At 39.7% G+C, this 23,438-nt stretch overlaps 3 protein-coding genes across 7 annotated transcripts in view; 1 reads left to right on the forward strand and 2 right to left on the reverse strand.

The window, feature by feature from the left end:
- On the reverse strand, positions 1 to 15,256 carry CALR3 (calreticulin 3). The gene is made up of 9 exons (XM_032238048.1): positions 15,011 to 15,256; positions 10,478 to 10,579; positions 8,111 to 8,314; positions 7,644 to 7,738; positions 6,530 to 6,739; positions 1,745 to 1,858; positions 1,506 to 1,649; positions 1,076 to 1,168; positions 1 to 245 (listed from the first exon to the last, which is right to left on the reverse strand). Exons 1-9 carry the CDS (start codon positions 15,237 to 15,239, stop codon positions 105 to 107), a joined length of 1,332 nt encoding a protein of 443 aa, XP_032093939.1. The 5' UTR covers positions 15,240 to 15,256; the 3' UTR covers positions 1 to 104.
- On the forward strand, positions 15,039 to 22,730 carry C1H19orf44 (chromosome 1 C19orf44 homolog). Of its 3 annotated transcripts, XM_032238036.1 has the most exons (8): positions 15,438 to 15,563; positions 15,649 to 16,266; positions 17,271 to 17,559; positions 18,744 to 18,811; positions 19,109 to 19,547; positions 19,655 to 19,750; positions 20,181 to 20,347; positions 22,405 to 22,730. In XM_032238036.1, exons 1-8 carry the CDS (start codon positions 15,483 to 15,485, stop codon positions 22,486 to 22,488), a joined length of 1,842 nt encoding a protein of 613 aa, XP_032093927.1. In that variant the 5' UTR covers positions 15,438 to 15,482; the 3' UTR covers positions 22,489 to 22,730. The 3 variants fall into 3 exon arrangements, with proteins under 3 accessions (XP_032093920.1, XP_032093927.1, XP_032093910.1); XM_032238029.1 differs by lacking the exon at positions 15,438 to 15,563 and adding an exon at positions 15,039 to 15,416 and having other exon boundaries at positions 20,181 to 22,730; XM_032238019.1 differs by having other exon boundaries at positions 20,181 to 22,730.
- CHERP (calcium homeostasis endoplasmic reticulum protein) overlaps positions 17,660 to 23,438 on the reverse strand; it is a 26,898-nt gene continuing 21,119 nt past the window's right edge. For 2 of the 3 annotated variants that reach the window (XM_032237923.1, XM_032237936.1), the window contains exon 18: positions 17,660 to 19,472. In XM_032237923.1, coding sequence (XP_032093814.1) covers positions 19,423 to 19,472 — 50 coding nt within the window. In that variant the 3' untranslated portion in view covers positions 17,660 to 19,422. Of the gene's footprint in view, positions 19,473 to 22,803; positions 23,393 to 23,438 lie in introns of those variants that run through there. The other variant, XM_032237931.1, reaches the window with a different exon arrangement.

Consider the following 23,438-nt stretch of genomic DNA (forward strand, 5'->3'; position numbering starts at 1 on the left):
CAAAAACAAACAGTTTCCTGAGATATCTATTTAAACAAACATGGTCCCCGGCCCTTAATATCTTCTGTTAGCTCCAATTTAAATTCTGAGGGGGGGGGAAAAAGTCAGAGCTCCTCCTTCTGCGCTACAATTCTCTCAGATTTGTTCTTTTGAGGTGATTTCTTTTTTGGCATCTTCTGGGTTTTTCTCTGTTTCCCTTTCTTTTCTTTCTTTCTTTCTTTCTTGCTCATTGTCTGTTCCGGCTCCTGGAAATTTTAAATAGGAAATGAAAGGTCACCTTAGGGAACCTGCTCTCGTCTCAGATATCCAGCTGAGCAAATCTACTCCCTGGCAGGAATTTTCCTTGATCTGTTTCCTCCCAGCTAACCTAACATGACAACTGGAAGAACCAGCTGCAGGCGGAACAGGCTCCAGTTCCAATGCGAGTCTGTTCCAATGCCATGTGCAGCAGCTGCTGGCATTGGACAGAGCAGAGAGGTTCCCCTTTAATTTTCTCATCCAGGTGAGAAGGCTGCCAGCATCCCATCCAGGTGTACTGGGAACGTCATCTCAAGCAGCCTTACTGTGTGGCTGTGGCTATTTTGGAAAGGCACCTGCAGAACAGGGGTGGGTTTCAACCGGTTCGCGGCGGTCCCTGCGAACCGGTTGGTCGGCGAACCCGGAAGTAAGTAACTTCCGGGAACGGCGAAGGGTGCACCCGCCTGCCCCGCGCTCCTTACCCGGTTTTGACGAGTTCTGCGCTTCCACGCATGCGCAGGACACATACAGCACCTGCGCGATCCTCCAGGAACAGCTGGAGCATCGCACAGATGCTAGTATGCATGCATGCACCGCGCGCGTGCATGCACGCATCGCACACATGCACGAGGACGCCGCCGGCCCCGTTCCGAACCGGTTGGAATGGGGCGAGAAACCCACCCCTGCTGCAGAACAATCATAGTGGATTCCCTATTCCAATGTCAGCCATCCAAGCAAAAATAAACCCTTTGAGAAAAGGGTCAAGTAACAGAAGAACAATATAACCACAAACGGAATCTACCCCTTGGCTGCATTCCGGAGAAGACCACATTCTTACCTTCGTTTTGCCCCACGTTTCATCACCAAATTTCTTCGCATGCTTTTCATCATCAGTGATCAAGAAATTATCAAAAATAGTTCCAGATCTCACCTGCCATTAAGGAACAAAATAGTGTGTCTTTATATACATTTGAATCAATAGCTCTGTGTTGCTAATCTTTTTTTCTCATGTAGGCACAGGAGTCTGCTCCAGTGATGAAATTCATTTTTTTAAACTACCGGTTCTGTGGGCGTGGCAGGGGAAGGATACTGTAAAATCTCCATTCCCACCCCACTCTGGGGCCAGCCAGAGGTGGTATTTGCCGGTTATCTGAACTACTCAAAATTTCCACTCCAGAACCTGTCAGAATTTCACCCCTGGTCTGCTCACTTCAGTCAATGAAGATGGCAGAGTTATAACATATGAACCAGGAAGAGGCACAACTGACCTGCCAAAGATCTAGACCAATGACACTGATATTCTCATAGACATAAAGGTTTGGGTCTGGCACATACTCAGGATTCACAATCTGGGGATGGAGCCAAATGCCTTTGTAGTTGGGATTTGGGATTTTCCTGGGCCGCCACTCCCCCTGAAATAAACCAAATGTTCTCGGTTTATGGGTGCCCAAATGGCCACCCAATTCCTCAAAGTTCACTTCAAAACAAGGAAAAAGTGGTGCCATACTCTGTAGAGAGGATTCTTGAGCAGAGGAAGTCGCCAGGGGCCCTGTGCTGCATCATCCCAGTCTTTAGGTTTTTCAGCACTGTTGTCCACAATGTATGCATCAATATCCCAATCCTATCACAGGGATAAAAAAAAAGAAAAGAAAGAAAAGAGAAATGAGCAACTCCTGGTCATCAGGTAAAATCCACTAGCTTTATGGGGAAAACAATATTTAATATGTTTAGTATTTGGTATAGTAAATAGTTTTAATGGGCTGTGGTGGCGCAGTGGTTAGAGTGCAGTACTACAGGCTACTTCTGCTGCCTGCCGGCTGCCTGCAATTTGACAGTTCAAATATCACCAGGCTCAAGGTTGACTCAGCCTTCCATCCTTCCAAGGTTGGTAAAATGAGGACCCAAATTGTTGGGTGAAATATGCTGACTCTGTAAACTGCTTACAGTGTCCTAGTCCAGAGAGGCAACCCACTTGGAAGTACTGTCTCAAGCTTTATTGTAAGGTTACATTAACAAAATCTGCATGTCTGAAAGTACATCTCTTACCGCTCTCCTTTACATTCCCCAAAACTAGGGAGGGTTCATTTTGAAGTGTTTGCCATGCCCACATTCCTTCCCTCAGCTGCCATTTGTCAATTTGCGGCTCTTTCTCTTGTCTTCCAAAATCATTGCTAGATTCCATTGTACATCCCATGAAAAAAGAGAAATCTCTAATCCTTGGACATTCATTCCAACAGGATATTCAGCATTGGGATTTTCCTGGTTCCTTGCTCACAAATTTTTGTATTCAAAATCTGAACAGTTTCTAAAAGAATTATACCTAATTCTGATTTAATAGACTTTGAAGGATTGAAAAAAGTGTTCTCTTTGATGTAGGGTTACAGCATCAGGCTAGAATCCAAGAGACTATGAGTTTCAGTCCCACCTTAGACATTAAGCTAGCTTGCTGACTTCGGATCAGTCACTCTCTCTCAGCCCTAGGAAGAAAAAAGCAAGAGCAAACCACTTCTGAAAAATGTGGTCAAGAAAACACCAATGACTTTTGTCAAGTAGTTAACAGGAATCATGACCAGCTTGAAGGTGTGTGCATGCACACCCACCCACACAGGACTGAAAATGAAATAATGTGTAGGGAGATTCAAGAGAAACAGGCAAGATAAATGCCATGAAATGGATTTAGTAATAATAAATGGGAGGAAAAATAGAGATATTGTGGCTCCCATCCATTACAGATCACCATATAGTATATTGTGGGGAGTTTTGGGGGGAGTGGGTGCGTATGTAACAGTATCATGGTGATTTGCTACAGCCATCTTCTACTACATCTTTTTCAAACTCTCAGCTCTGGAATTCATTGGAGATCTCCTGCTCAATTCCTAACCAGGCCTGATCCTGCTTAACTTCTGAGGTCAGTCAAAGCACACTGAGTCCCGCCAATTGCTGTACCATATCCAGCCAAGTAAAAGTCTTTGATTCTCAAAAAATCAGTTTGGCAGCTCCATTTGAGAGAAAAGAGCTGTTTTTGTGCTCAGGGCTTTTACATGTAAGCCATCAGGCAGCAATAGCCGCTTATAATGCTCTGTTTGGGAGGTGACAAGCACTGGCAGATTATACCAGTGCTAGAGGTAACCTCTGCTGCAAAACTGGAAGTGGCCACTAGAGAACAGAAAAGGTAATTGTCCTCTGTAGCTCTCTGCTGCCATCTAGAGGTCGTTCTTGTCAGTATGCACAGAGACTGAAGGTTGCTCACCTGAGTCTTTTTGCCTATTGCTTTCTTTTGTAAAGTAAACACCTAGATTCTGCTGAAGGTGGCACGCTGACTCTGTAGCAAAGCACAATAAGGTTGATTATTTTGAAGCCTGAAGGTGTAGCTGAGTCCCCATCTCTACTAGTGGGTTCTACCACATCTGCCTTGATTCTAGTCACACCACAGTCTCCAAATACCTTAAGCAAATTTAAATCTTCAGGGCCAGATTAGTTGACCCCTAACACAAAACATTGATTTTATGATTTACATGCAAACAAAGCTCTGAGAAATTCTGAAGAATAAATCTCACAGGAATATAAACACATTTATAAAGCAAAACAGAAGAGCCAGGTAAGTAAAGACCGACATGCCCAATTGCAATTCCACGTTAATGAGAAAGGAATAAATTTGTTACAGTGAGATAGAAACCCTAACATAATGCTTAGCAAAAGGTAGTGCAGATTTGCCAAGGAAAAAGAAACCCTGCATTTTTACAAAATTCAGTTACTAGCTAATTTTATTACAAATATTATCTACATAATTTATCTTACAATTAGCAAAGGAAAGGTCAAAGTCCTTTTTATATCCCAGTAGGCCAACTGGCTAATTGTCCATAAGGAACACACAAAAGCTATAGCCAATCCAGAGTGGTCAGTACAGATAGCCATCGGTATATCTTGTGGCATACTTCTGCTGCATGAGCTACATTATTTAGCTTCCAAGTGGAATTAATGTGTGTGTGTGTGTGTGTGTGTGTGTGTGTGTGTCTATACACGTACACATATCTTTGTTTTTCATTTTTTTTAATATTACTCACACATCCCATTTATTTACTGAGTTATTTATTGGCTATTTAAATAAATACAAGATGTGGTTATCACCCATAGTATAAAATCCATCACGGTATAGGATTTAGCTATTTGAGAAAATTCGTTCATTTCCATTGTTTCTGCCTACCCTGTAACAATGGACAGAGGGTGTACTGTGGTTCCCATCTTTAAAGCAGCGCCATCTGATGGAAACTAGGTGGCATGCTTTCTCAGCTGTAGTGCCTGTCCCTCTGCAAGAGCATTTCCCAGATGGTTTGAATAGTCCTCACTCGCTGTCCTTTTAATTAAACCTGAAGGCCTTCCATAGGCTCTGGAATAGGTAGGGATATATTCCCATCTTGAATGAGATTATTTTAATAGCTGGGATATGATTGCTTCCTCGCTATAGCTTCCTTGCATTTTTATTTATTTATTGTTTTATAGACAAGATGTGTTTTGCAGAGTCATTGTGGGTTGACTTTATAAAATTTAATTCTAGAATGTAAATCAATAAGCATAGTTAAGAATTTAAACATAAGTAAAACCTGATTAACATAATGGTCTTTCACATCTTTCTAAATTGTAACAGGAACGAGGCCAGGCTACAACTCTAGAAGAAGTACATTGCATAATATGAAGGCAACAACTGATAAGGCAGATGACCTAATCTTGTCGGCCAAGCCGCTCCACAATTGCTGGTGCAGAAATACCATTTCAGATTTCATGCATCTTCCCTGCATATAAGATGAATTTGCCCGCCATTGCTGGCACAAAGAAATGGGAAGGTACATATCAGCAGCTGCCCATTCTTCGTTTGCATGCCCTTCCACAAAGGACAAAACTTGTAAGACCTGCTACATGCTCTTCCTACTAGACAAGAGACACACTGGCTTTTCCCGTTCACCACTTATGCTCCTTTTTCTATAAAGGAGGAGACAGTGATTTTCCAGGTCTTAAACAAATAAAAGGATGTTAGTGGGTGAATCTTTTAAAGACTGGGTGGGCTTTTCTTCCCTAACTCATCAATCTGCATATTACATATTTATTGATTAAAATCCAGCCCCACGTGATTGAATGGATGATTTTATTTTAAATAATTGTACTTTTAATATTCTATGTTTTTGCTTTTGTTGTGAGCCGCCCAGAGTCCCTAGGGTGTGGGCGGCATACAAAACTTATTAAAGTTGCAAAGTTGCAAAGTTACTTCAACCCACCAGGCAAATGAAGGTTTGGATCTGATTCCTAAAGCAGACCTTTCATCTATATAATCTATTATTAATATAATATACAGTGGTGAAATTCAATTTTTTTACTACCGGTTCTGTGGGCATGGCTTGGTGGGCATAGCAGGGGAAGGATACTGCAAAATCTCCATTCCCCCCCCCACACACACACTCGGGGGCCAGCCAGAGGCGGTATTTGCCGGTTCTCTGAACTACTCAAAATTTCCGCTACCGGTTCTCTAGAATCTGCTGACTTTTACCCCTGATAATATACCCTATGATAAGATACAATATCAATGTAAAAAACACTAGTGGATGGGATTTTCTCAAATTTGCAGTTGACACAGAATTTGGAAAACAAACGGGAGGGAGGAAACCTGATCTTGTCAGAATGTGGTCAACTGAAGTCAACAATAATTCAGAGAGACAAATTGAAATGACAGCAATGGTACATACTTAGCAAAAGGATCTCAGGTTTGTAGATCATCAATCATATCAAAAAGATGTAAGGATTGTTCAGACCCTCAAAATCTGAACAAGAGAGTGTGATGTATAGTTTCTATCTCGTGAGAAGTAGTAACTTGACTCTCTGTAGCACTAATCTATTTGTATGTTACTTGACACACTGAGTCCAGTTGTGGATGCTGTACTTTAAAAATGGAATGAACTTGGCGAAGAGCAACAAAAATTTGTCAGCATCTCCTAGGTGGGAAAGTACTTTCAGCCAGAGAAAACCTAATGGCATTTTTAAAACCGTCAAAAGGCTACCCTTAAGATGAAAAATGCTTATGCAGGTTCTCACAAAGCCCTCCATTACAAGGGAATGGTGTTTGATCAAAGGTTCCCCTTGCACATATGTGCTAGTCGTTCCCGACTCTAGTTAATGCTAGGACAATTATTTTAATCATAAAATCCATACACTCTCCTTGTGGCTAGCCATTTGTTGGGGATGCCCTTGCGCTGGATTTTCCCCATTGGACAGGAGATTGTCCACTTCCATCCTAGACCATCACCTCTGGCTTAGTGTCCTCTGGATCATCAATTTCAGCTTCATCATCCCAATTCTCTGGTTTCTTCACTGCTGGATCATTTATTCTCCTCGGTGGCAAGAAGTCCCAGTCATCTTCTAAAATGCCTGATATCACCACTTTATTATCAATTTTCACTTTATATGTGTGATCCGATTTTAAAACCAACGTATATAAGTGTGTGAATCCATCCACCTAAATAAAATGTGGAAAAAGATCAATATTGGTTTGTTTCAACACCTTCAATAAAACTAATTCCAGACAGATGGCCATAATAAAATTCTCTGCTACAACATCCTACCTTGTCAATGATTACTTCAGCTTCAACCTCAATAATACACGGGCAAACAATAGATGCAAACTCAAGGTAAACCGCTCCAAACTCAATTGCAGAAAATACGACTTCAGTAACAGAGTGGTCAACAGCTGGAATGCTCTATCTGACTCCGTTGTTACTTCCTCAAACCCCCACAGCTTCAATCTCAAACTGTCTGCCGTGGACCTCTCCCCATTCCTAAGAGGACCATAAAGGAGGCATGCATAAGCACACCAGCGTGTCTATCGCCCCTGTCCTACTGTCCCCATTTATTTGTACTAATTTCCTTTGTTCATATCCATGTGTATACTGATACCTGTTATCTTGTACATGTTTGACAAACTAAAATAAAATAAATAATAGTGTGCAGCAACATCACACAAGTCTAGTAAATGTGTAAAGTATTCATACAACAGTGCTTGCTCTCTGTAAACATGGAGAGGACTTTAGATTAACCATATAGTAATTTTAACCAAATAGCAACTGCATTGTTTGCTATACAAAATATCATTTATGTGTGTTTTTGTCTACTAAAGCATATTGCAGTTAAAAAAAGTATTTTTGAGTCATGCATGACTCTTGAAAATTATATGGGCATATTAATAGTTTTCTTGGCAACAAATGATATTCTTCCATGACATTTTTTCCAATTTCCCAGTTTAGCTTACGAGCTTAGTATTGTTTTATTATAGTTAACCGACATCTTTTATCTGACTTTGGTGGCTCAAGATCAGAATATTATGGATCACAACTTTTAATTATCATTATTTTTTTAATACTTACTTTGCAGCGAATTTGTTTCTTAACAGGATAAACTTTGTTCTTGTAGTTTAAAATGATGTGGACTTTTTTTGTATCAGAACCACATATATCAGGCCCTGAAACAGATAACAAAATTTGCCCTTTTTTGTTATTTAAAGTACAGAAAATGTCTCAGATTTTTTCAGATTGATAAAATCTTTGGCTTTCCAAAAATAATGAAACTTTCTACCTATCTCCAGTAATAACTGCAGATAAAAATGTAAGAATCACAACTATCAGGATCTTCTGCGATTAAAGCCTATAATACGGAAGCTAAAAGGGAGCTTTGGAAGTATTTTAGCCAAATTTATCTTAGATGAATTTTAATGAGTAATTATAGCTTTATACCTCTGTCTAGGATTCCTCCTTATTAATTGTGGGTCTTAGTGCAAAATGTTAGTGCCAATTTTGTTCCACAGTTTTAGGTAAGTTTATCAAAAGCAACTCACCAAACATGATGTAGTAAAGAGATTCCCCATTCATATTCTTTTGGTTCAGATTGGAGGGAAATAATTTCACATAACCACCTCCACAGTCAATTTTCTGTTCATGCTTTACTGTATACTGAATTACCAATGTTTTTCCCTTATTGCTGAATGGTTTAAATCGTGATGAGATGGCATAAAACTTTAAATTTTCAGTTGTCTGCAGACCTAGAATATATGAGAAATCATTTCACACAGACATCAAAATTGTAAATAGAATTACCAAAGTGCTTTGATTATATAATAATTAGAAAACAATAGAAGCATATCCCTAGCATGGGAAAGGGAAAGAGAGCACAAATATCACATTTCAGACACTTATATTGGAAATCAGCATGGCTGCATAAAGAACTGACAAATTGAAAGACAAAAAAGATAAGTATAAAAAGTGGAAAGTGGGGGACATAATTAAGGCAGAATATCAGCAAATAGCCCGAGCATGTAAAGATGAAGTGCGGAAAGCTAAGGCTCACAATGAAGAAAGCAGTGGTGGGTTTCAAAAAATTTTGGAACCTCTTCTGTAGGTGTGGCCTGCTTTCCAGGTCCACTGGTGGAACCTCTTCTAACCAGTTCGGTAGATTTGACGAACCGGTTCTACCGAATAGGTGCTACCGAATAGGTGTGAACTGGTAGGACCCCACCTCTGAAAGAAAGGCTTGCCACAAAAGTAAAACATAACAAAAAAAGCTTCTTCCAACATGTTAAAAACAAGAAAAAAGTTAAGGAAACAATTGGTCCATTGCTGGGAGAAAGAGGCAAGAAGGTGACAAGCAACAGAGGGAAAGCAGAACTAGGGATAGAATCAAGATCACGTGAAGTGTTAATACCACTTTATAATGCCCTGGTAAGGCCACGCTTGGAATACTGCATCCAGTTTTGGTCACCACGATGTAGAAAAGATGTGGAGACTCTGGAAAGAGTGCAGAGAAAAGCAACAAAGATAATTAGGGGACTGGAGACTAAAACATATGAAGAACGGTTGCAGGAACTGGGCATGTCTAGTTTAATGAAAAGAAGGACTAGGGGAGACATGATAGCAGTCTTCCAATATCTCAGGGGTTGCCACAAAGAAGAGGGAGTCAAACTATTCTCCAAGGCACCTGAGGGAATGCAAGAAGCAATGGGTGGAAACTAATCAAGGAGAGAAGCAACTTAGAACTGAGGAGAAATTTCCTGATAGTTAGAACAATTAATAAATGGAACAGCTTGCCTCCAGAAGTTGTGAATGTCCCAACACTGGAAGTCTTTAAGAAGATGTTGGATAGCCATTTGTCTGAAATGGTTTAGGGTTTCCTGCCTAGGCAGGGGGTTGGACTAGAAGACCTCCAAGGTCCCTTCCAACTCTGCTATTGGATTGTAAATGGAGAATAAATTTACTTACCTTGGAGTCTTCTAATCCAACTCCCTGCTCAAGCAGAAACCCTATATAACATTTCAGATGATGATTGCCCATGTCCAATCTCTTAAAAAAACTTCCAGTGTTGGAGCACCCGCAACTTCTGGAGGCAAGTTGTTCCAGCTAACCCCATTGGTGTACATAGGACATGCCTAAGACTATGTTGGAAGAAATGTCCTTCTGGGTTCAGTTCCAAGTGGGGGAAAAGACACTGGAAACATGGAGGCTGCTTGGAAAGATGGCTTAATGGTGGACAGGATCACATGGCTTGAGTTCCTGGAGAGAAAAGGAGGATCACATGCTTCAAGAGGTTGGGTGAAGAAGAAAAAAGGACTGTGATGCTAAAAGTCCCTGGTTTATGTCCTCTGTAGGACCCCGCCTGGGGGCTTCCTGTTCCTATGCAAGAAATGTACTCTGATTGGTTGTTAAACTCCCATCGGGCCATGCAGGGCTAACTCTGTAGACTGTCCTGCTGGCTGATGCAATCCTCCCAGGTACCATGTAGTGAGATGGGTCGAAGGCTAATCCTACCGTTATATAGAACAGACTGGCCCAGGCCCCTATTGCTCATTGACAAAGGGGGGGGGGGGGGAGAGGAAGCTTCAGGGAGCTACTTTGTCTTTAAAAGCATGTTTCTCCCTTTTCAAATCCAGAGAAATAAAGTATTCTGCATTTTTAATATTTTCTAGGATATTTCATTCTTCTAGGAGAGGGGTGGATGCTAACTTCTTACAACTATGAACCTGAAATTAGCAGAAATGAACTCTGACTTAGAACCAAGGACAGATGGGGAGAAGACAAAAGCAAACTCTCATGACTGGGTCTTAGTACTTATAATCTCAGTGTGAACTTAAAAAAAATTCTAAGGCACATAAATCATATCCAAATGATGAGCATCCATATAAATAATTATGAATTTCATATTAACTACAAACCTTTGTCTGCTTCACGATCGCCGTAAAAGTTTCCAGCTGTCAACCTAAATTTTCCATAGTTGGATTTATGCTGAGAGACCACCCATCTCTCCTTCCATTTTGCTGTTAACAAGAATGAAAATATTTGTCACCAAATGGAACTGTTTGTAAGAGCAATCCAGGAACCAGAAACAAAACCAGAGACAGGCCATGCGCATGGTAAATGCAATACATAATGGGCAGAGGGCTAATGATAGGTATAAAAAGTTGGAGTGGATAGATAACACATACATATTATATGATCTATTACATACATGTACATATGCACCTATCCCTGTACATCAGTGGCGGGATTAAAATAATTTAACAACCGGTTCTCTGCCCTAACGATTTCTTCCAACAACCAGTTCACCAAACTGCTCAGAAAGTTAACAACCGGTTCTCCCGAAGTGGTGCGAACTGGTTGAATCCCACCACTGCTGTACATGCAGTCATTGCACATTTGGACAAAAATCAGATTAAAATGACAAGCACTCAACAAGTAAAAAACATAAGACATGGAAATGGAAATCAAGAAGAATGCTGTCAATTCAGACTTTAAATGCTTAACTGTCCTAAAATCAGCATCGACTCTTTTGATGAAAAGAAATGAGCAGTTAAACACAGACTGCAACTACAAAAGATTTTTGGTCATCCACAAGACCACTGTTTTTGCAGCAAAGTCTTAACATGACTTTTCTGCTGGAAGTGGTTACAATTGCTACAGAGTAGTTGGAAATCACCTATTCAGTAGAGAGAGAACGAGAAGAAGAAAAAAGCAAGTCAGAGTTGACTGCAGGGTTCATATTAAATTATTTTAGAAGCATTGTAAAAGTATGTATGATACTTATTTAATTCTATAGAGGTCTGAATTGCTCTACTATATTATACAATACATACTGGTAATATACACAAGAGAACATAGAAGGATTGAACAATGGAGTCCTTGGTGCTCTCTGAGATGGTTGTTTGCTTGCAGACATTTTATCACCCAACTAAGTAATATCATCAGTGGCCCTGAGTGTGGAGTTTGCTCCCTGTCTATATGTAATAGCTTGCTTGGCCAGTTTTGGTGTAGGATGTTGCTTTCTCCTTGATAGTTGCCTAGGGCCAATTTTTATTTATCTAGATGTTTGCTGCTGAGAGGATACGTTTTGTTCTTTTTGTTTCCTTCATAGCTTTTCTATTGTCTCTTGAATGGTGTGTAAATATGGTGTATTTCTATGTGTCAAGGCTGATTTGTCTGAATGCCCAACTTCCAGGAATTCCTCATTCTTTTTGCTTTTAGCTTGATCTAAGTTTTTCACAGTTTAATAATTGAGTCAATTAAGAAGCTAAAAGAAAAAAAAAGAGGATGAATACATCCTCTCCAGCAGCCAACACCCAAATAAACTGGGATTAACTCTAGGCAAACAATCAAGGAGAAAACCACATCCCCATCAAAACTGACAGGGAAAGCTACTCAATGTAAACAAGGAGCAAAAACCTCTCTGACTGCACTGATGTTACCTAGGTGGGTAATGACATGCAAGCAAACAACCAAGCTCAGAGACAGGTAAGGACTCCACTACTATATCCTCCTAAAGATCTAAGTGACAGATAATAGTAACAATTTTTGTTTTGGGGATTTATCTGAATTTTAATTGGTTGACTCTTTAGCCAATCAGCGAATCCTTTAATAATGAAAAAAAAATCTCTGCAAAATGGAATATGCATGAAAGCTTTTTAAATGAATAAAAACCTAATTGTACTATCTCTGGAGGGGGTTGCTGCGTATTTGTGTTATTACATTTATGGGTGGCCAAAGATATTGGTTTACAGCCTCTACTTTGTCATAGATATTGGCTGACAACTCCATTTCTCCTCAAGGAAACCCAATTGGCTGTGAAATAACTTGAAACCGGCACAAGTAAATGTCATCCATCATTATTTATTCCACAGCCAATAAAGTAGCCATGCTTTTGATTATGCTTTAACAAATTCTTGAAACAATAGAACAAATGAAAATGGCATGAACATAATTATCGATATTCCTAATATTTTGTAGCACACCCTTTTGAGACAATAACTGCAATCAAGATTTTCTGTAGCTCTGAATAATTTATCACATTCTTCTTGAGTTATCTTCTTCTCTAATTGTCTTAGGCCTGATGGGTTTCTCCTCCCAAATGGGAGTTTCAGCTCTTTCCATAATATTCTATTGGATTCAGATCAGGATTCATAGCAGGCTACTTCACAACAGTCCAATGCTTGTCTTTCAATGATTCTTGGGTTCTTTTAGATGTATCACATGTTGTGGGTCATTCTCCTGCTGGATGAGCATGACTTATGGTTGAGACTATTTTCTTATTTCAATGCACCCTGAACAGATTCAAGCCCCAGTAACATTATACAATTATAGTTATTGATTGATTGAATGAATGAATGAATGGTGGAGCCCCTTCCATGTCTTAATAAGGATAGTAGTATTTCTTTAAAAAACATTGTCTTCTGTAAATATAGAGGTGCTATGACATACACAAACGCTGTAATTTGCTTCATCTGTCAAAGGAGGTTCTTCTAGAGAGGCTGTGGCTTGTCAACATACATTTTAACAAACTCCTGTCTGGCTTTTTCATGTCTTTCTTTCAGAAGTGGGGTCTTCCTAGGTCTTCTACGATGGAGCCACTTTTAGTCAGACAGTGACAGAAATAATCTATGGTCTGTTTTGAAGATCCTCCATTCATTGATTCTTCTGTTCAATCTTGTCAACTTTCTTCTTTTAGCCATGATCCAGAAGGTTGGTTAAGGTGCCAGCGACTTCAAATTTAAATTTCTTGATAAGATTAGCAAGAAGGGTTATAGGATCCGTGAGGCTCTTTGGAGTCGGCTTTACAGCCTTTACCGTGCTTACCTATTACTGTAACTTCTTCCTTTCCTCCTGACAACTCTTAGCTTTTTGTCTTTATTCACTAAGCTGTGCACAATGACACAAAATGCCTGAGCACTTGTCTCCATTCAAACAGGCTGAATGACTATGAGATGAAAGGCAGCTGTGATACTAATGAAAGTAAGTAGTTTCCTTGAGATCACTAAAGTCCAGGATCTTTTACCTTTTAATGGTACCAGTAATTATGTTCACATCATTTTCATGTAATTATTTACAAGAATATGCTTAGTGATCCATTAAAGGCAAAGTGTCTGTTCTATGGACATAAAATAAAGAATGCCATTTACTTGTGTCAGTTTCAAACTTATTTTACCATAAATTTGGATTCTTTGAGAAAAATTGAAGGATTATCAATACTTTTGGCTGTGTCTGTATAATCTGCCTTTCTGGTATCTTCAAACAGTTATCTTAAGTGTTAGCTTTCACAAACTGTATGTCAGATTGGGCTGAGAAGTAATGTTTGCTCCCATATCACAGAGGGAACACCACCCACTCCTTATCTGCTATCTTAATCCTTCCACCTTTTGCACAATATCACATCCATCACATTTAAGCTAGAGTTAATGGTTCTCCAGCCTTTGCAGTCCAGATCCAATGGCTTCATTTACAGGAGCAAGGTATTTAAAAAAACACATTTACATAATGGAGAATTTAATATAAATACTATATCATTACTGTTTGAACATCTTCCCTTTTCATACCAAGCATTAACTTCTAAAAGACTAAGGCTGAGTTCCTATGGCGTATAGAGACAGGTCAGCAAAGAGCTAGTACAGGTAATCCTCAATTTACAACAGTTCATTTAGTGACGTTCAGTTACAATGGCATTGAAAAAAAGTGACTTATGGCCATTTTTCACACTTAATGAACATTGCAGTAACCCCCGAGGTGGTGTGATTTATATTTGGCTGTTTGACAACTGGTTCATATTTATGACGGATGTAGTGTCCCAGGGTCACGTGACCCCCTTTTGCAGCCTTCTGCCCAGCAAAGTCAATGGGGAAGCCAGTTTCACTTATTCACCATGTTACTAACTTAACAATTGCTGCAATTCCCTTAGCAAATGGGGCAAGAAAAGTCGTAAAATGGGGCAAAACTCACTTTGAGAAATGCCTCACTTAACAACATACATTTTCGGTGCAATTGGGGTCATAAATCAAGGACTACACACACACACACACACACACACACATATATACACATACACACACACACACACACACGTTCAGTGTGGCTATTAACTTTGGTTGGGTTCTTAGCACGTTGCCTGAACTCAACTCCTTGGCTCATTTGGTTGTCCAAATGGGCAACCTTTAAAATGGCTTAAGGCAGAGGTCTTCAAACTTGGCAACTTTAAGACTTGTGGACTTCAACTCCCAGAATTCTCCAGCCAGCAGCTAAAATATAAATTTTACAAACATTGCCATTTCAAATATACAATGCAGCTGGCTGGAGAATTCTGGGAGTTGAAGTCCACAGGTCTTAAAGTTGCCAAGTTTGGGGACTCCTGGCTTAAGGAATCATTTCGCCCCAGTCACTTGCCGACGTGACCCCGCCCCTTGCCCCGCCCTTGCTGCTGCCGCCACCTCCGTCCAGAAACTGCTCCCGGAAATAGACGGTGCCATGGACTGGCAGAAGCAGAGCTAAAGCCAAAATCAAGGTGAGCGATCCCATCGAAAGACAGCAGGGAACAAATACTGCTGAAGTAACGGCTACCGGAGGCCAACTTCCGGTTCCACGCGCATTCAAGAAACATTCCCTCGCTCCTAATTGCTTATTTTCCTGCCTTTTTTTTAATCGATGGTGGATGCTCATTGGGTGCCGTTAGGCGTCCTTTCTCTGATTGATGTTTTGCCTTCGAGCCGCCGCCCCTCGCTAACTACCAGCGCATTGGTTGCTACGCGACGCTGATTCGCTATCGGCTTTCAACCTCCCGGCCAATGAGGGAGTCCTACTAGGATGGCTTTGGACGAATCAGGAAGGAACATATTGGTATGTTCCGTTGCTAAACAACGCAGCGCAGGCCGGGGAGGAGGACGCGATCCTGCGGGCGGGACTATGCGGAGGGGTGGCCGGCAGGAGTTTACTCGGGCCGAGGCCCTCGTGGCGGGGAAGCGGCTCGTCGCGAAAGGGAAGCAGGTGATGGTGACGAGGCTGTTTTATTTCAACGTCCATAAATAATATCTCGGTTCTAATTCTAAAATCTTAAAAACTTGATTTGTAGGAGCAAGAAGAGATTGGCAAGAGCAAGCCGCCCATCCAGGCCTCCAGTAGCAGCACACTCTGTCTTTCCGTGATCCCCACGGACAGTGACCTGAGCAACCTCTCCAGTTCGAAGAGTCCTTGCGTGGGAAGGGAAGAGACGGGAAATGTGGGTCCTGCTGGCACCACCCGAGTGGCACAGCCTGGCAGCCGGTTCCTCAAGCAGAAGCCACAGAATGTGCAGGTGGACATCCAGCAAGCGGGGCTCGGTCCCATCTCGAGGGTGGGACTGGGTGCTGCCTCAAAGGGGAGATCAAATGCCATCCTCAGAAAGTTGGCACAGATAGAGAGCAAGATCCAGAGCCGGAAGACTAAACAAAGCACGGAGCAGATGATACCTGTGATGGACGTTGAACTCTCGTTGAGTGAATCTAGTAAGGATTTTGAATTGAGGACAGGTGGTTTGAAGTTCCTGAAGAAGACAGCTAGGCTGAAGGAGAGTGTCAAGGCTCAAATGAAAAATGTGACTCTTGCAGATACAACTGGAGATAGTAAGGAAGATGCAGATACATACAGACAAGAGGTTTCCCAAAAATCCAAAGGACAGGAAGATAAATTCAAATTCCAACCCAATGGAAAGGTAACTTGAGGTCTTTTTATCTTGGTGATTTGGACTGATAGCTGTTGGTGAAGAGGAACCTGACCCAACTTGCATCTCCCTGTTTATTTTTCTCAAAGTTGGAACTTGTTGGCAAGTCCACTTAATTGAGCCCAAAATTTCTGTTGCTAAGTGAGAAATTTGTTAAGTGAATTTTGCCCCATTTTATTACTTTTCTTGCCACATTTGTTAAGTGAATCACTGAAATAGTTAAATTAGTAACATGGTTGTTAAATGAAACTGTTTTCCCCGTTGACTTTGCTTGTCAAAAGGTTGTAAAAGTGGATCATATGGCCCCAGGACATTGCAACTATCAAATGTGAGTTACTTATCAAGCATCCCAATGTAAATCACATGATCATGGGGATGCTGCAACAGTCATAAGTGTGAAAGATGGTCATAAGTCACTTTTCACTGCTGTTGTAATTTTGAATGGTCACTAAGTGAACGGTTGTAAATCGAGAACTATCTGTTTGTGATTTGTATTTATGAAACCTATGGTCTAACTCATCCATTTCATGGCTGAGGAAACTTTCTCTAGACCTGAGAATTAAAAATTTAGAACACTATATAATTTTTTTTCTACTGATCATGGAATCCACATCTTAGATTTCTCTATTTAAAAAGTTTGAATGTAATGTTTGGAAAGCTGATGATCCAAAGGCATGGAGCCAATTATTTTTAAAAATCAAAGGTTACCAGTAAGCATTAGCTGCTTCAGGTAGGAGCTTTTTGTCCCAGTTGTCTTCAGATGCAATCCTAAGCACACTCATAAATATCTGTAATGTTCACATATCCTTTATGTTTTGTTTCATCTGAAAAAATTTCTATTGCAAATGAATTATTTTGAAGACATTTATTTTGGAAACAAAAAATGTTTAGTTCTTTCAATATTACAGAAAGCCAAAATTAGTAAAATATCCTAATCATCATTCAATCCCTCCCTGCTTGTTTCCCCTCCTTTGCATTAATTCATTCTGATCCAGTTGCTACCAGAGACATCTTCCAGTTCAAGATCTCTGCCTGAAGAAAGTCAAGTGAACAGACCTCTATATCATTCTCCCTATTCACCAAACAGGGATACAAGAGCAAGCCATGTAGCTTCTTGTTCCTCCTCTCCTCCATCTATGAAATACAGTCCAGCAGATACAATATGCCATAATAGGAGCTCTAATTACCAGAAGAAATCTCTTTCTGAACAGAGTATTATCCAATCCTTGGATGAGTTGTTCTCAGAGGTGACTGATGTACAGAATGATATTTCCAGCAACAGTGGTGAGTTAAACAGATCACTTTGTGATGGCATGCTCTTTGGAAGAGTAAAAATTTATTGTGGTCCCGAAGTTGCTGAATTGTAAATTACTGTATTTAGGTTCAGCAAACTTTGGACGACTACCAAGTTCCCATCTGTGCTTACTGTAAAAAAGTAAATAGATCAGTAAACCCATCAGTTGCCAAGAGTCTCTGGAGAAATAACACCATTGACCTTTAGGATTATTTCTTTTGAAAAGGGGCATCTCAAAATAAGAGAAGCAATAGTTTTTAAAAGGAATGGGAAATGGTTTGATATTGTTCTACAAAGGTTGTCCTTGGAGAAACAGGTACTGGTAGTCCTTCGTTTACATCCATTTGTTTAACAGTTGTTCAGTTACGTCAGTGCTGAAAAAATGGACATATGACCACAGCACCTCTGTGGTTGCATAATCACAATCTAGGCATTTGTGTGCCTGCTATGCGATTACAAAGACAATCCACAAAGCAAAGTCCATGGGTTAAGTCCCCCTGAATTTTCTATGCACGCACCATACCATACCCTCCATGGAAAAGCTTTCTTGCATTTGCAGTGCTACACTTTCCATCCCATGGCTTTCCTGTGCTTACATGGCACTATAGCACTCCTTCCCTGTTCTCCCTTAATTTGTGCATAGCCTATGCCTGAGTTACCCCGTCCCTTGCAGCACCCCCATATTCCTTACTTGGATTCCTGCTACTTCCCTTGGGGTTACAGTGGCACTGGGACTGCTTGGATTGTCACTAAATGATGTGATCATATAACATCGTGCTTTACAACCCGATCACTTATCGACAGCAATCCCAGTCCCATCATAACCTGAGAACTAGCTGTACTACAGAATTATGAAAATAACATGAATTTTATGCAATATATTTTCTGGCACAAGTAACATTTCCAGAACTATATTCAGATCTCAGAACATTATGGTAAATTAGCATTGCAGTTAAATCCTATGCATAATTTGCCCTTGGTCTTTCCTCCTGTTGTTGAGCTAATAAAGCCTGGCTATATATTTTTCAGCAGAAAAAAGCAAATGTTGAAATGCTTTTTGTGGAAATCATGACAAAATTGACCAGATATCAGCAAATAAATAACTTGGCCTTCTCATAAGAGGATATGAATTCTATCACTAGATTCCCCTAAGTGGTATTTCTTGTTGCTGTAGATTTCAGAGTGAATATTTTGAGCCTGGATGAACTGGAACCCTGCCAGAAAACAGAATTAAAAGAAGAGGTAAAACAACTCTTGTTTTTTCAATAGGTACTAATCTCTGCATCGGTGTTGGTCTGTGTCATCCTAGACATCCTTTATTAAGGGAGCAAAGATTCTGAACTGTTGGGTCGTAATTGTTTTCTGCTAATGCCATCAGAAAAAAGCAGTCTTATTATTCTGACTAGCGTGTAAAGATGGAAGAATCTGTAACATCTGTTCATTTGTTCCAAGAGAAAGGGCGTGTGTTCTTTTTTGCTGCTTAGCTTTCATTTTGTGCTACAGTCTTGATTCATGCTGATAGAAAAACATTTTTCTCAGGTAATAGAAGCAGTTGAGAAGTTAAACAAGAACTTAGGAGGAACAGTTCTGTCTTCTGCTAATCCTCAAAACCTCTTTAAAACCTCAGCTGTGTCCTTGGAGGAAGAGGAAAACCTGGAAGAAACTGATATATCTGAGCAGCTAAGCAGCAGTTCTGCTGGATATTCCCCCTGCAAGGAGGAAAGCCTAAACAATACCGAGTATTCTGAAGATTTTGAGCCCTCATCATTTTCTCCCACATCTAAGGAAGCAGGAGAATCGTCTTCTGAAAAGTCGGATGGCCGTTTGGGTGCCTCAGTTCATTCCATCCAATCTCATTTATCTTCTCCCTGCTGTCCTTCTGTGGCACCCAAGTGCACCAAAGCTATAAAGAAGATAGAGGTGAAAGAAGTAGCTGTTCAGACCGGTTCCTTCTCACTTGCTTATCATAGGTTACAATGTAAGTCAGTCAACATGCGGTAGATTAATATACAGATTTGTTTTTAGAAATGGTGCAGTTGCCTCAGCCTCTCTGCCATAAAGTGTCTTCTTTTCCCTGTCCCATAGATGATATTCCTGCTGTTGTTGGCCATGCAATACAGCAAAACTCTGCAGAAGCTCCATGTTTTAGCAACCATAACTTGAACATGGAAGTCATAGAAGGTAATCCCTCCCCTTACCCCTGATGAGCACCATCGCTTATTTTACTTAAATTTACAGAGAGGCACCTCGTTATGGAACAAAACTGTTACCATTCCTCCTCATTGGCCATTGTCATTTAACTAATTTGTAATGTAAATGAACTTCATTTTAAAACCCCTCATCTGTCAACCGTCAACCTGGTACATTCTGCACCTGCGATTATATCTGAAATCCTCTTTAAGTGAAGGTAGCAGGGATTGAGCTATTGCTTGCAATATCTGAACTCCATTGAGACACATTTCCTCCCTAAGGGGTGATCGCATCTGTAGATTGTCAGAAGCAAAAACATCTTAGATTTGAAGCATATCTGCGATCAAATTTCTTTTCCTGAGACCTAGTTAAAGCCAGTCAGAGCAATTAAACTCTACTTATATCTTTTTGCCTTCTGCAGCTCTGTCGGTGTACAATCCATCTATCTCTGCTTTGAATAACATGTTAAAACAAAACTTGCTGCTTATTCAGCAGTCCATAGAGATCAATCGACATCTTCATGCCTCCTTTGTAGCATCGCTGGAAGAGGAGGAATACCACTATCATACCTTGGAAGAAGCCAAAATGGTAATTTTTGTAATCTCTAGATTATGTGCATTTAAAAAAAAACCACTTTTTCAGCTTTTCAAAACTAAATTTGTTGTTTTATTCTTGCATTCTGAATCTGTGACATTAAAGATTCAGAAATGGAGTCTTAAATAAAATGTAAATAATGCTGCAGATTAAGTCTTCCACTATCATTCATTCTTGAGAGCTAAAGGGCTAATCTAGAAAGATTTGTGTATCCCATATCTAGTACTTAGGACATGTATGGGAAATGTTTTACATAGTAAAGGGATGCCTCTCTTCATAGTGCCTATCATTTAGGCGAATTAACTTAGTTGCTGCATCAGTCATAAAACAAAGCCTCTATTTTGGCTTTTGAGAATCGCTGAAGGGCCAAGCTTCAGTAACAATAGCTGCAATTTTTAAACGGTAAATTTCAGCTCATAAACAGCAAGTTTTAAACAACTGAAAACTTTAAATCCGTACTCTCAACAAAAATTATTTCCAATGTCTTTTGGTTTGGTTAAAAATAAAACTTTTGTGTATACAAAACAAAAATAAAAGAAATAGGTATGAGTATGTGTTAAATTGTTCCAAACAATTTAATATTAACAAAAATGGTTCATTTTTTACATTGCATTTGTAATCTCCATATTCCAATGTTCATTGATTTGTAGCAGCTAAGGCTGCTGCTTCAATCAAATCTAGTTTAAAGTTTTTATATTATCTGTATTATTTTAAAAAAATGTAGGGAGAGTATGTTCATGCACAATGCTACTTAAATCTAGTCTGCTTAATGGTGATGAGTGAATTGTTCGTAGAAAGCCCAAACTAGTGTTAAGGATTAGAGTAAAAATTCTGGTTGTAGTAATGGACTAGATGAAGTCTGACGTTTTCTTAACGAGTGGTTTGTTTAGGTCAATGTTTTTCAATCCCAGAAACTGTAAGATGTGTGGACTTTAACTCTCAGAATTCCTGAGCCAGCATGAAGACATCACATCTTACCAGTCGCTGAGGCTGAAAAACAACTGATGTAAACATTGTTTCATTGTTCTGAAAGAGCTTTTTAAAAATAAAGTGCTCGTCTCAAGGCATATTTTTAGATTAGGGATTGTCAACCCGTGGTAGCAATATGGGATCTCCCCATGATGCCATTTGCGAAAAGGATGAGGTTAACCAGTTTTGCCCTACACCAGTTGCAGCCAAATAAATGAAACCAAACCAAGCTAGTCATGACCTGTATGCACACTCCCAATTTTAAAAAAATTGTGTTTTAGAGCATCTTCTTAGGAGGGACAGGGGTTCTCTGTAGCACATAGTACTTGTAACAATTTAAGCTACTGTGACAATTACAGGACTGCTGGAAAAAGAATTTGGTTTCAGGCTGTACCTTGGTAATCCCTTGCCTTAATTACTGCAATACATTATGAGGTAGTTTGGACATTTCTTAGCACAATAGAATAATTGAAACTAAGATGTTGTAGTTTCATATTGTATTTTGCATGATCTTCATTGGGTCAAAAATTAATTTCTGGTTCCAATTCAAAGTGCTGTTGTCCTGTAGGAACAATAAGAATGTCCCCAAATTTCTTAGCCAAACTTAATATTCTAAGGATGAGTTGGGATAAATGACTGATCTGAAGCTTTGGAATGTACTATCCAGCAAGGCACTTTTGACACACATCTTTCCAGTGCAAAGACATTGTGTTACACTTGAATATTTTATTTTTTTTTAAAATAGTTATTAATTTACATTGGAACGAGAATGTTACTGATAGTCTACCATTATATTATTATAGTTAGATTCTGCAAAGCTTCATTAATTTTTTATTTGTAGTTTCAAAGTGCTGCAATCTTAGTTTTGCAGATTGACAGAATTTTTTTAAAAAAAATACATTGATCTAGTTTTATCCTTTGATATTAAAGATGATTCTAGGATTGATATGGCTGCAGCATCAATACATCTTCCCCTCCAGAAATTCATAATTCTAAGTGCCCCTATTCGGAGTAAAGAAAGCTGTGGGCATGGAGTGGTTTGGTACATTATCTTATTTTTATCCGGCTTTTTTATCTTGCAGTATATTCAACAGCACAAGCCCCTGCCTTTGACCATGGAACAAGCCTTGCAAGAGCTGAAAGAATATGAACAAATGGCTTCTTAGGCTCACTAGTCCTTTTCACCCTCAACAGATAGCACCAGTTTTAGAAAGAGGCTAAAGAAGCTGTTTCTTCAGTCAAGCACAAAGTCTTGGGAATCACAAATTGAAATATGCATTCAACTGGATTTTTGAAGAGAAACCTCAACAGAGATAAGGGAATGACTCTTCTTTGCTGCATTTTGATGTAATTATACAGTGTACAATTCAGTGCTGCAAATTAAAGTCAAATGCTAAACTTTCCTCTACATCAAGCGAGTAGTATCAAACGAGACTGAGAAAATATTCTGTTGCTGCATCACCTATTAATAAATCTCATCCTTATATAGAAAAAAGTTTTTATTGGAAGGCAACAGTAAATACAAGATGGTAGCTGACTCATGACAGAAGGGAGTTGAAAGATGAATAAATTTCACAGCTACAGTAAGTCAGTCTACAACAGTTGCTACCTTATGTCAAAATGGATGGCTGTGAAAGAACAATTCTAGACGGGGAGGAAAATGGTTCTTTCAGTTCACTCAGGGCAAGCCTTAGATCACTTAGAACTGATGATCTATATGGGCACCCACAGTTACAAAAGATGTTTTCAGACAGGGCTTCTAGGAATGCTTCGTATTTTGAAACAAGCAAGGAAATGCGATGGTGCTACAGATGAGTCAGTCTACACCACTCTTAATTCTTCTTAAAAGGATATATACAAAAATATAAAAGGCCTAAATATTTTTTTTTCCTTGTTACAAATCCTTAAACATCTAGAAGTAACTATTGAGTGGTTAAGCCCTCTGTTCTGGATGGAGCTGTGATGGCTGCAGAGGGGTATCTTGGGGATTTAGAATGTACAGTAGATTCTTGATTCATTTGCCCAGTACTTGGTAGCTATCTGGCTTCCTCCACTTGAAACACCATTAGCCTTTAGGAGAAAAATATAATTGTCAGAAAAAATTGTGAATCGGGGA

The sequence above is a fragment of the Thamnophis elegans genome, chromosome 1 (assembly GCF_009769535.1).
Source record: "Thamnophis elegans isolate rThaEle1 chromosome 1, rThaEle1.pri, whole genome shotgun sequence".
In the NCBI taxonomy this organism is placed as follows: domain Eukaryota; kingdom Metazoa; phylum Chordata; class Lepidosauria; order Squamata; family Colubridae; genus Thamnophis; species Thamnophis elegans.